This window comes from Apostichopus japonicus, chromosome 1, assembly GCF_037975245.1.
Source record: "Apostichopus japonicus isolate 1M-3 chromosome 1, ASM3797524v1, whole genome shotgun sequence".
Lineage (NCBI taxonomy): Eukaryota > Metazoa > Echinodermata > Holothuroidea > Aspidochirotida > Stichopodidae > Apostichopus > Apostichopus japonicus.
Window position 1 is genome coordinate 18,297,613 of NC_092561.1, and position 12,703 is coordinate 18,310,315.

Genomic DNA, 12,703 nt, shown 5'->3' on the forward strand with positions numbered 1-12,703 from the left:
CGCCTTTAGTTCATGACATAAACTTCCAAAGACAGCTAAAAAAATATGATCATCGTTTGGGAGATATCCTACAGTAGTTTAAAACTCGGTACAAGTTGGCTCTGGTAGCTCAGTCATTTTGTAATCCTGTGATAGATCTTAGTGCCACTACTGAGGTTATTTCAAACCTCTCACTTTCTCTCTGTTTTTAATTCCTATTTTCAAGGAGTGTTGACATTGAAACCATTTCAATCAACTTTTTGTAAGTTTCTGTGTTAAAATTTGAGATTCAGCATTTGCTAAGTCTGCCCAATACCAATCTTTTCTGAAAACCCTGCGGATCCGGCCCTGAAAATATTCTCTCTCTGTTGTCAAACAAGCAATGTCATCATGTTGTTTCTTTCTCTTCTTCTTCTTTCGTTGTAGTAGTCTGTACAATTGCCATCGAAATGTTGGATGGATTAAAACGTGAATTTATTTTACATGTCATTTAATATATAAACAATAGCGCATGCTTAGACGAAATTTATCATAATTTACCAATGAATTTGTGTGTGTATAAAGGGTTGTCAGATTAAATATATATATTTCTATATGTATATTTCTATGTGTGTGTGTATGTATAAATATTTCTTTATGTATATTTCTATATATGTATATTTGTATGTATATACATATATATATATATATATATATATATATATATATATATATAATATATATGTGTGTGTGTGTATTTCTATATGTATATATAATAAGTATATACTTAATATCGAAATAATACGGCCTTTCACAAGTGGAAAAGGTTAATAAAAACAATTGAAAACGACATCTGAAACAAGTTATCATAACTGTTTATCGTTACAAATCCTAAAAGTTTATGAGGCTCCTATAAAAAAACTTTGAAAGCAAATTAAATTTCACGGACAATAACAACGTTGCTGGTATAACAAATTTGCTGGTAAATCCATTTGTTTAATTTGTTTCAATTATATAATTGCTTTGAACTAATAAATGTACGGCTTTATTTCGGTTGAAATTCAGTTCTCTGTTTGTATTGAATGTCTATAACATCTGTTTAGTTTAACAAACAGAGACGTTTCCTATTTTCAAGTAACTTTGTAAGCTAACATTAACGATGTCGGTGGAAGTAAATGCTTTTTCTGGTCTGGATTATTTCATCTTCATTGCGGTATTAACCGTATCGGTTCTTATCGGTATATATCACGCGATGTTTGCCGGTCGTCAAAAGACATCCGAACAATACTTTTTAGCTAACCGATCCATGCATAGTTTCCCAGTGGCAGTTTCTGTGGCTGTCAGTATCGTGTCTGCAATCACATATCTCGGTACACCGGCAGAAGTATATCTTCGGGGCCCAGGATATTGGCCGTCCGCTCTAAGCAGACCATTTGCTGGTTATCTAGTCGTCAATTTGCTACTGCCTGTTTTCTACAATCTGAAGATCACGAGCGTGTTTGAATATCTGGGGATGCGCTTCAGTCCAACAGTTCGATACATCGCGGTAGCAGTTCAATTTGCGGCTAATTTGTTGGGTATGGGATTGGCGGTGTATGCACCTGCTTTGGTATTGAATGCTGTAACAGGACTTAGCCTTTATGGATCTATTTTGACCGTTGGTATTGTTTGCACCTTTTACAGTGCAGTTGGTGGTATCAAAGCCGTAATATGGGTTGATATGTTTCAGGTAAGAAACCCAAGGAAGTATGATTTGCTTTTTAACTACAACCTGTCTACACGATTAACGATGATAAAAGTCATGGATAGGAGATTTCAAATATTAGAGCCTTGAGCTGAGTCAAGGTCCACCGTAATTGGCGACAGTACACAAAATATAATTAATTCATTTTATGGGTAAACACCGCCATTATCATCCGGCACATGGAAGCATATATGTAGTGACATGTCAATTGACGTTTTGGCGAGATGCATCAACTCGTAAGAATGCCCCCAAAACCTGAAAGTTACCGACTTTGGACTCTTTTAAATCTGGAATATAACAACAATTTGATGTAATGTCGTCAAAGCGTCTATCTTTAGATATACTCCAATGTGACGAGTTAATGCTTCTCGACAAAACGATTGTTGTCAGAAAGATTGTTGTCACAATACATCAGTATTTAAGGACAAAACGTGAATTTTAAGATTTTTGCTATTTGACGAGTTGATGCATCACGCCAAATTGTCAAATTCAGGTTTTTGCCATATTGACGAATTGTAGCATCTCATCAAAACGTCAATTGACCCTCTTCCGTACCAGCATCGCATTGGCATTATGTTCTTTGAACTACATTTTAAGTAAGGAGAATAAAGTGTAGTGATCGTCCTACTAAGCAAATGTCCACATTTTTCATATATATGTTGCAGTCAAGTACTTTTAATAAAAGTACCGCGTACTACCAAGTACAATTGAGGTCCAGAATACTAAGTAACAGTTTCCAAGTACTGCTTTTAGAACCCGAGTATCATTAGTGTCTTAGTACAGCATTTTATAATCGTGTGATCCATCTTTATTCTTGGGATTTTCGAATCTAGATATTCAATCCCTTACCATGACTAATGATGCTATGTTTTAAGTATCAGCTCTGGTCACATTCTTAACTTAAAAACATGAACAGATAAAGAAGAAGGACAAGTGTTCAGATGATATATAGTAACACCAAGACATCACAGACAGTCATATAAGTTGAAGATGATAATTGGGTTTTTTCTTCTCTTTAAACAGCTAGTATTTCTTGTTTACAATATAAAATGCTAGTATTTGAGAAGCGGCAAACTTATTGATTAGGAAGTGTGCATTTTCGTATGCTGGAAATTAAGTAAATGGTGCGCATAATGTGTTCTTCCTGATACTAACCACAGTATTCCAAAACTAGCTGTAACAGATCATTGTTTACTTGATGCTTCGTAACCAAAACGGTGCTATATGTTTCGTCGTGATTTTACTCAAATTAGTATCTACAAATCTTTTCTTTATTTTGCTGTATTTTCAATTCCAGAGTGCAGTAATGGTCGTGGGATTCGTGACAATAATAGCTACCGGCTGCTCTCAGGTTGGCGGTGTCGAAACCGTTTGGCTGGCGGCTGTTAATGGAAACAGATCAACTGTGTTTGATTTCCGTTTCGACCCAACCATACGGTTTACATTCTGGTCCACATTTCTTGGTGGCTCGGCAACCATTATCAGCGTAGCAGGAGTCAACCAAAACATTGCTCAACGTGCGCTAACGTGTAAGGATCTTCACAGCGCAAAGTGGGCCGTTTTTATAGGCTTATGTATATTTGGTGTGTTGGAGTTACTGGCCGTGGCCGTCGGTGTGGTTATATTTGCGTACTATGATGGTTGCGACCCGTTGACTCTTGGACAGATATCACGTGTAGACCAGATTGTGCCATATTTTATGGTTGAAGTATTCAGTGGTGTGCCGGGCTTGACCGGTTTCTTAGTGTCCGCCATATTTAGTGCAGCACTTAGCTCAGTGTCGACCGCGATTAATGCTACGGCAACGGTAACTGGAAAAGACATTGTGAAGATACTTTGGCCAGCTTTACCCGACGAGCTCTTTACATTTATTGTCAAGATTTCAGCTGTCTTTTTCGGCTGTGCATTTATGGCTACTGCCTTCCTGGCGTCGTCTCTAGGGAGTCTTATTCAAGTCAGCTTGGGTGTCATTGGTGCCATATACGGTCCTGTTCTTGGGATGTTCCTTCTAGGGGTGCTCGTACCACGTGCAAACAACACCGGTGCTTTAGTAGGATTTGCTTCAGGTCTCGCATTTGGACTTTGGATCCTGATAGGCTCTATGACATACCCACCACCATCGGCGGACTTGCCTCTCTCCATCGATGATTGTCCACGTAATTCACCCGCACCTAACTACATCGACGTTACAACTAGTCAATCTTATCTGCTCACCTCTGACCCCATGTCAACGAACCGGAAGATGCCTGGCGAAGATACTGTTCCTTTTCAAAACCTTTATTCTGTATCATTTTTATTCACCACTTTGTTTACGTGTACGCCATGTTTTATTGTTGGTATTCTTGTGAGTATTCTTACTAATAATCAAACGGAATTTGTTGACCAAGGTCTCTTAAGTCCTGTCATCCTAAGTGCTCATCGGAATGCCCCAAAATTTTTTCAAGATATGGTCAAGATACAAACTACCGCTGTTAATCAAACAACCGATACAAACAATATCGCCTTAGGATAAGTAAATCCGATACCGGTATCCTATAGTCATGGATCTCAACGTGATTAAATGAAGCGACATCTTTAATAATGGCGTATCGATGGGAAATATACGTCACGTATAAGTTAACATCATATCAACCAATAAAAACTTCAGTTACTCATGAAACAACCATCCTATGTAGAAATTGTTTGAATTTCGGATTTTAAAGAATTTTAATGTGTATGTATTAGAGTAAAACGTTTACTCCATGTCGTGTGATGTGTGAGTGTTATAATATTATTGATGCTATGTGAGCATGGGATAAAATTGTAATTTATCTAATAAAGTTACACGTTATGATTAATTTTAACAAAATGTATAACCATTGACTTTAATTCACACTACAGCTTGTATTGTATTGTTTTGTATACGTACTATATATATATATAAATATATATATATATGTATATTATATATATATATATTATATATATATATATATATATATATAATTGACATTGTTAAGGTTATATACTGCTTACGTTTATCCGGGGTGTATTAAAAACATAATTTATATAACAGATGTTTCCCTAAATTGCGGCCAAATGAAATGAAGCTGTAATGAAAAGTGTCCTGTTTGATGAAAAATGTATAGCCATTTTAGAAAGAATTTGCTTGCATGCAGACTGAACGAAAGTCGAAATGAACTTGAAATATAGGAAAGAGAATTGATAAATAAAGAGTAAGAATGCACATCTTAAAGGAGACACAAACCTAACCACCATCTTTGACTTGAATGGTAGAGACATTTTTGAAGAAGAGCAACTGAAATTGCTAAGAAATATATTGCTCCGTTTGAGAGATATCTTAGTTATAAATTTGTGTCTGGGGTATGTCATTTTGTAAATCTGTGATGTCGTTGCTTCACTACAATATCAAACCCTTTACTCTTTGTTTCTTGTTCTCAGTTTTATTCTCAGATTAACTTATTTCAATGTTGACATACAAATCAATTTCATAATATGTCATGATAAGTATTTACATATTTGAGAATCTAGGTTAAACTTTATGTATTGTAACACTTAAAGGCATTGAAGACTAGCCCCAAACAGGGTGCCGCCATCTTTAAAACGTTAACTTCCCGTTGCGTGCAAGTGAAGTTTTTCTCTTGTCGCTACAGAATGGAGACAGAAATGAAACATGATACCTTGTTATCTTTAGCTTGACCTGAGATATCCATCGCTGTATCGTTTGTACACTGTGCTGTGGGTATTGACCGCATCTGTATGTCCTGACTGTACACTAGTGTCTACACTAGTGTGTGTGTATTTTCTGGGGTCGATGGTGGTGTCTTACACTTCTGTTACACCTCATTCGAAACTAGGTCAGATTACCGGCATTAGACGTTTCTTTTTGCGCGAGTCTTCACACCCTTTAAAGGCAAACATGAAAGACTGAAGTATATTTGGCTTTCTGATATCATAGTTTGACTAGATCAAGTCTTACCTCCTCTGTCAAAGTTTTCGCAAATAGAATGAGGGTCTTTATTATACTTACAACTGTTTGGAAAAATGTTTCATAACAGTTATGTATCATATAGGCAAATAACGAAAGTTGAGCCTGTGTCTCCTTTAACACCCACAGTAATATTAACAAGTAAATCCGACATAACTGAGCGCAATTGAAACTATTCTTGTCCGAAAAGAATCATAATATTATATTCAAATTGAGTGAAGTTATCCGTTCGTGTCCATATAAAATGACGTATACACGGTGATTATTTGGGTTATTAAGTACACCATCGCTGCTGTGTAGTCTAGCGATTGGCGGTAAAATTATACGACATATAACGGTTGAAAGCAGTCAATATATTTATATATCATTAATATGTTGTTCATTTTCGTTTCGAGAAAACAAGTTGATAGGTTTATTTTGCAATTTACTGTGTAATTATGTCAGGGGCAGTAAAATTAAATCACTTAACTTAACTGTGTTTTCAGTTTCTGCTAACGTTTTTCAACTTTCCTTTGTTCTTTCCTCTGTTTCAAATTGTCTCTTTCTTGCTTACCTTTAGTAATCACTAAGGCCGAAAAAAAAACTAAACAGACTGCATTTGGTGTTTAATCGTTGAAAGATATGTGAAAATGAAAATATACAAAACAGCAGACCAGATTTCATAATTAATATGATTATTATCGACATATAGGTAGTCTACAATATTGAAGAAAAAGTTTGCACTGAAAAGGTGACAACGAAAATGTGACAAAATGTGACAACGAAAATATACAAAACAACAGACCAGATTTCATAACTGCTATGATTATTATCAACATGTAGGTAGTCTACAGTATTGAAGAAAAAGTTTGCCCTGCAAAATGTGACAACGAAAATGTGACAACGAAAATGTGACAACGATAATATACAAAACAACAGACCAGATTTCATAATTGTTATGATTATTATCGACATATAGGTAGTCTACAATATTGACGAAAAAGTTTGCCCTGCAATCAAAAGACGCTGTGTCACGAGGATAGAAGAAGAAAACATATTGTAACAGTTTATGTTACTTCCGGTAATTGCGCTTTGCGATTTACACAATGTTCTATCACATGCGTGTGTAACTGGATGAGAAACACGAAATTATTATTATAACTGCTGTAAATCGAATTTGGTTAAGGAAGTAACTTAAAACACGTTCATTTTTCAAAAAAGAAAGGGAATAGGGATTTAACATCATAATTATTATATTCGAATTTGTATAAGGAAGTAAACCTTTAAAAACAGATTATCTCTTTAATGATTAATTAAAAACTGTTGAAGAAAGCAACGTCTATGAAGTTAATTGCATTTAGTTTTAGTTTCAAACAATAAACTGAAAGTAATATGTTATTAAGTTCAAGTACCACTTACAACTAACTACCACTAGTAAGTGTACTTTGAACAGTATTGTCCATCATATAAAATCTCGCTACGCAATTAAGCTACTTCTGCGGATAGATGTCTTTTGGAAATATCCTCTTCCTCTTTTACATACCTTTTAATACTTTTGTTAATGAGTTGTTCATATTTATCCTGAAGAGTATATCGAAACTTACTGATACATTAGTCCTACGGATTTTTGCACCAATGGTAAGTACTTCTCTTCAAATACTCTATTGACATTCACAATTAAACAGTAAAGACAAACTGTCGGATCAACCATTTATCAATTCGTATAGCATACAAAGCATATGTGAAGGAAACGTCGTAGTTTAAATTTTTTTATATGAAAGAGCAAAAATAAGAGCGCTTTTTAAGTAGATAGTTAGGATTATCAAATTAGTAAGGCACTGCTACTGAATTAAAAGTTTGAAAGTTCCGTACTTCCCGATCTATTTTCGGATTAGTTTGTGAAAAAAATCATCCATTTTAGAAAACAAATCTGGATTTAGTTGTCATGACCAGCCATCTGCTACAACCTCTGAATGCTACACGAGTTCCACTTTCATGTCTGGGTTCATTTCATTTGCACCTATATCCGTAGAAGAACTTGAATCAGTTCTGAAAGTTTGTAAACTAAAAACATCCAAATTAGATCCTCTACCATCAATTCTTCTACAAAGTGTTTGCCCATGTTGCTGCCGTTATATGTTCATATATTTTTTTTCCATTCCATATTACACGAGGAGGCATAAAATACCTTCTCAAATCAATTGATGGTTACACTTATCTTCCGTTTGTAGACAGGCAAATGGTTCAACTGATTATATAGGTATATTTATATTCTCAGCTAATTCACTACTTCTCTATTTGTTAAAGTTTCAAGAAAATCGTTTAATACTCACGCTGTTATAATTATGTTGTTTTGTAGACATGGGAATGAAGATGAACCTGGTCAACAGAATTACACTTCGTGGCGTCTCGAGTGTCTATCTTTTTTGTGTGCTTATTTTGCCAGAAAGTAAGTGAAAAAAGAGTTAAACAAGAATAAAACTTAACAATATCAATTGCAGTCACTGTTTTTTCCTCAAGTACATTATTAGCTTAGCCTACGGAATTAAATGTTACATGTATTATAACGTTACTACCTTTCTGAGTTATCAAGTGTTTTTTAACACAAGTAATGTTATGTTATGAAAAATACAACAATTTCATTAAAACTATTAAAATCTGACACTTACATTACCTAAAATACACTAACATTAACTGTATTTAGGTATTACAGTGATCCTATCTCTGTTTTCTTACAACAGCTACCAGTCTCATAAAGAAGTACGTTCGCAAAGGAGAATCGACATCATTAAAATGTGTTGTCGAACCTGAAAATAATTATAGCTCGGTGTGGATATTCAACAATAAGGTTATATACACAAAGAGGCTGCCCTATCCACGCGACATAGGTATTGATAACGCATGCGGTGAGATTGTCAACAATACTCATTCAAACTTGTACATCCATCAGTTTCAAGCTAAGAACGAAGGCAATTACACGTGTTCACTCAACCAAAAAAACTATAGTGAATACGTTCTCAAACTTATTGGTGAGTTATAAAGGATTGGCATTAAACATCTTGTTTCATTCTTACAATAATGTTACATTGTCGAATTTGAATAAGAAAAATAGAAAATACATTTCCAATATGTGAATTATGACTTGATTGATTGATTGATTATCAATACTACATCTAGAGTTCTTACATTCTTATACTTTATTGTTCAGATGACAGAAGTCAACCGATGAATTCTACTTCGCACTTGCAACTTCACGTAAACTTGAACAGCAGCGTTCATGAAGGCATTGTATTCTTTCCTAAAGGAGAGAGTGTATTTCTTAACTGTCTGTTCAGTATACCAGGGAATGCCTCCCTGCATTGGACAATGCAGACAACAGTTGAAGAGAATGAAGGAGAAAGAAAGAACTTTCAGAGAAATAACTATGAAACATGTTACATCGAAGCTCAGCTATCTTTCACCCTCGTCGAGAATATTAATGTCACTTGCCATGTTACTCAAGAGAGCTTTGGAAGTCTTCAAGGAAATGTGACGATCAGTATTTCAATACAAACTAACGATTCGTCTGAGATCCTCCAAGCCGAAGGTAAATAAAAAGCCTCATTATCAGCTTCATTCATGTAGTACTAAGCCAATTGTTGCTAATAAGAATACAATTTTGTAGACTAGATGAATGATCGGATATAAAAAAAAAATGAAATGGAACTCGAGTAAATCTTTAACAAACTTCTGTAAGTCTTTACCAGGTGTATTTATTCCACAATGCTGCTCTTAAATGAATTAGTTCTTGGTTATATTGAGAGACGATTGAATCTATAAGTTGATAACTGGTTCTGTATAAGCACGTCAGTATTCCCACAAGATACTTTGTGGCGTGGTCCACATCTATTTCGGTGTTTGAAATCTTAGAGAAGCTGCATTGGGCGAAACGTAACAAGACATATAGTGCACTAGAGTTACATTATATCACACCTACATCACACCTACCCTCACACCACCACCCCACCCCACTTCAAACTAGCCAAATAATTCAAAAGGAAACAAATAACAGTTGCCGAATATCAACTGATAATTTAGACAATGATATTGAAGAAACATGTATAATCAAAATCATAAACTTTTACTGGAATATTTAAAGATTATCATGCATTGATACCAATATCTATTTATACGTCATTACATGGAATCAATTGGTTTGTTCCTCAGACACAAACTACACACTGTTGTTTGTTACTGTTTGCATTATTCCACTGGTAGTCTTTGGCTCCGTTATGCTCATCTCTGTTGCATGTTGGATAAGGAGAAGACGAAAAACAGGTTTGACACAAATATATAATGTTTTTGACACCCAAAAGAAATATTACATTATTATAAGTTGTCATTGTTACAAAAGTTGAAATATTAAATACCAAACTTGATATCGTGGATAAACAAAAGAAACGTATATAGGTTATGTTTTCATTTTGTACCTATCACATCACACCTGTTTGCGTCAAATTCATCACCTCTTAACTCTTACCTGACGATATATCGAAAACGATAAGAAGGCTATGGGCGATTATTTGTGGTATAATCAACATCAGTCTCATTACCGTATCTTGTTTAGATTTGTCCGAGGAATAAAGTCGCGATAAAGTATTATTTTAATGACTATGTGGATCGGTGATGAAATGTGTGGATCACTATAGTTTGAGACAGAAGTGACTAATATAAGATAACACAAAAATGAAAGAAAAAAAGCTATAGTGAAGTGGATTCTTACTATGGCACAGCTTTAAATATTATATTTAAATATTTGAAACAATCAAATAGTAAGAAATATCAACTATCCGCGATTCAATTACTATAAAATATTTTCTTTTCATTTCTCATAGATATTCATTATACCGATGGAATCTCTATTTACTGGTGAGATTGAAATTTCATAATACATCTTTCATATTAACTGAATGATGGTCAAAGTGTATGTTCGTAGTAATGAAGTGTTTTAATATCTATTCCCGTTGCTCAAAGTTACATGTTCGCTGCTGTCCATGAAACTGTCGACGTGTACTGCATCTGCAATTGTCTTTCTAACAATCTGAAATTATATTTAAAAAAAGGTGAAACATGACGTAATTCGATATGAAATGAAAGTTACGTATCATTCGTTGTATTTGTCGATATGTATGATATACTTATGTCATAAACTAGCTTACAAACACATTTTTTAATGAAGTATGCAACTCGAGAGTGTCATGTTAATGTGTGATAGCGTCATCTACTTAAACTAAATCTTGTAAATGTAAACAACTCGGGCTTCAAATAAGACATTCGCATAATGGAATTGTCACATAATATTTGTAGTCTCTATTATATCACAGAGATCCTTTGGTTGGTTTGAAGCTTTGCTTTTATTTATTTCTTTTCAAGTGCAAAATAACTATTACGAGACCAAGTTCTGTTATTTTTTTTCCTTCTCTTTTTCACATTCTAGTGAAGTGGAACTACCAAAAGAGAGCAACGTATCGACGCAACCTACGCCACTAGCCTACAAAAGAGTTACCTAATCCAAACTTAGTCAGCGGGCAAAACAACAATTTCTGTCCGGAAGATGTTAAATGTTGACGTTGTTTTGCAATGTATTTCGTCAAATACTATTATAGCTGTTTTTTCACAATTCCAAAATGAACTTTTACATTTTTTGTAAACTTTGCCTCAATTTGTAACTAAATATTGGTGTAACATTTGCTAAATTAACGTTAGCAATGTGTAAACAAAATATTGTTCTAATTTTAAAATTTGTAAAGAATATTATATAAATTGTAGAAGGAATATACTAATATCTTATAATAATTTAATATTGATCATCAGTTCGAAATGAAAGTAAAAAGTTCATCGAAACTTCATTTCATAGGCTAAAAAGAAAGAACTTGTGGCAACAACAACGTTAATACGTAAACTCGTTTCTGCATTAAGTTTCAAAGTGAACTAATAATTGGAACTGTATGTTTACCTTGTATAAAATATTAATCTGATATGACATACATTTTGTAGAAGGATTTAACTGATGGTTCCGCATTATACTGTTGTCATTAAAACTATTCTGATAGTATGGATATCTTTTGAGTGGGTCAGGCCAACGTGTTGACCCATCATATTTGAGCGTTGTATTCGAAACAGAACGAGTTGTATAATGAATATTCCTTATGAGAAGTTATTTTCCCACCACGTGGATTCGAAATCAAATTAAATTTTATAAAAGAAAATGGCGTTCCAATTTCAGTTTATTTCATTCTATCTTATGAAATTATATGCAGGAGAGTTCATGTTTTATATATTTTGAGTGGAACAGTTATGTGACACGCGACTTTTTACTATTTTTGCCTTATAAGATGACTATATACCATGTAATTTGTGCAATATGCATGTTTAATCACACGCAATAAAACTTTATATATTTTGTATGTAGAAGGGTTGATTTCACTGAAGTGTTGGAAACCTAATATTTCGCTTCTATCTAATGTAATTTAAGAGCATATTTTTTAGTACAACCTGTTTCTGTTTATATTGAAAGAGAGGTGAGAAATGTTGGGATTTCAAATTACGTAACTTTTGAAATGTTTAAGCTATTCAAACAAGCATAGGAAGGCATGATTGCTTTTTGTAGGGACCTCTGAAAGTCCTCGTCTTTGAGTTTGCGATACCATTTTCTCGGTTACATGAAATTTAGGATAGAAACAATAGACTAATTTATATTCATGTTTTGATCAGCGTGATATTTGTTATATTCTGATACTCCGTTGACTACTAAAAATTACCTGAAAGCTATAGCGTCCTTAATATCCTTTTTTGACGGTAATGGAAACTCATCCTAATTATGCATGTCACCTTTATTTCTTTTATAGACATAGTCTGTTATTTCCCACACTTTAGTACAAGTAAACCATACAGCATGAATGTGAGTACAAGTAGAATTCCTCTTGTTGTGAAACGAGTATATATTCAACGGTCTAAGGGCAAGCATTAATCATGATAATATTGCACTTACAACA

The 12,703-nt window shown here is 34.1% G+C and overlaps 2 protein-coding genes across 2 annotated transcripts; both read left to right on the forward strand.

The window, feature by feature from the left end:
* Window positions 1-1,117: 1,117 nt before the first annotated feature.
* Window positions 1,118-4,306, forward strand: LOC139972110 (sodium-coupled monocarboxylate transporter 2-like). Its single transcript, XM_071979050.1, has 3 exons — window positions 1,118-1,785; window positions 2,368-2,371; window positions 2,886-4,306. Exons 1-3 carry the CDS (start codon window positions 1,118-1,120, stop codon window positions 4,212-4,214), a joined length of 2,001 nt encoding a protein of 666 aa, XP_071835151.1. The 3' UTR covers window positions 4,215-4,306.
* Window positions 4,307-7,118: 2,812 nt separating this feature from the next.
* LOC139969755 (uncharacterized) lies at window positions 7,119-12,673 on the forward strand. Its single transcript, XM_071974984.1, has 7 exons — window positions 7,119-7,307; window positions 8,029-8,118; window positions 8,411-8,698; window positions 8,878-9,255; window positions 9,876-9,986; window positions 10,544-10,577; window positions 11,146-12,673. The coding sequence occupies exons 2-7, from the start codon at window positions 8,031-8,033 to the stop codon at window positions 11,216-11,218; spliced, it is 972 nt and encodes a 323-aa protein (XP_071831085.1). The 5' UTR covers window positions 7,119-7,307; window positions 8,029-8,030; the 3' UTR covers window positions 11,219-12,673.
* Window positions 12,674-12,703: the final 30 nt, after the last annotated feature.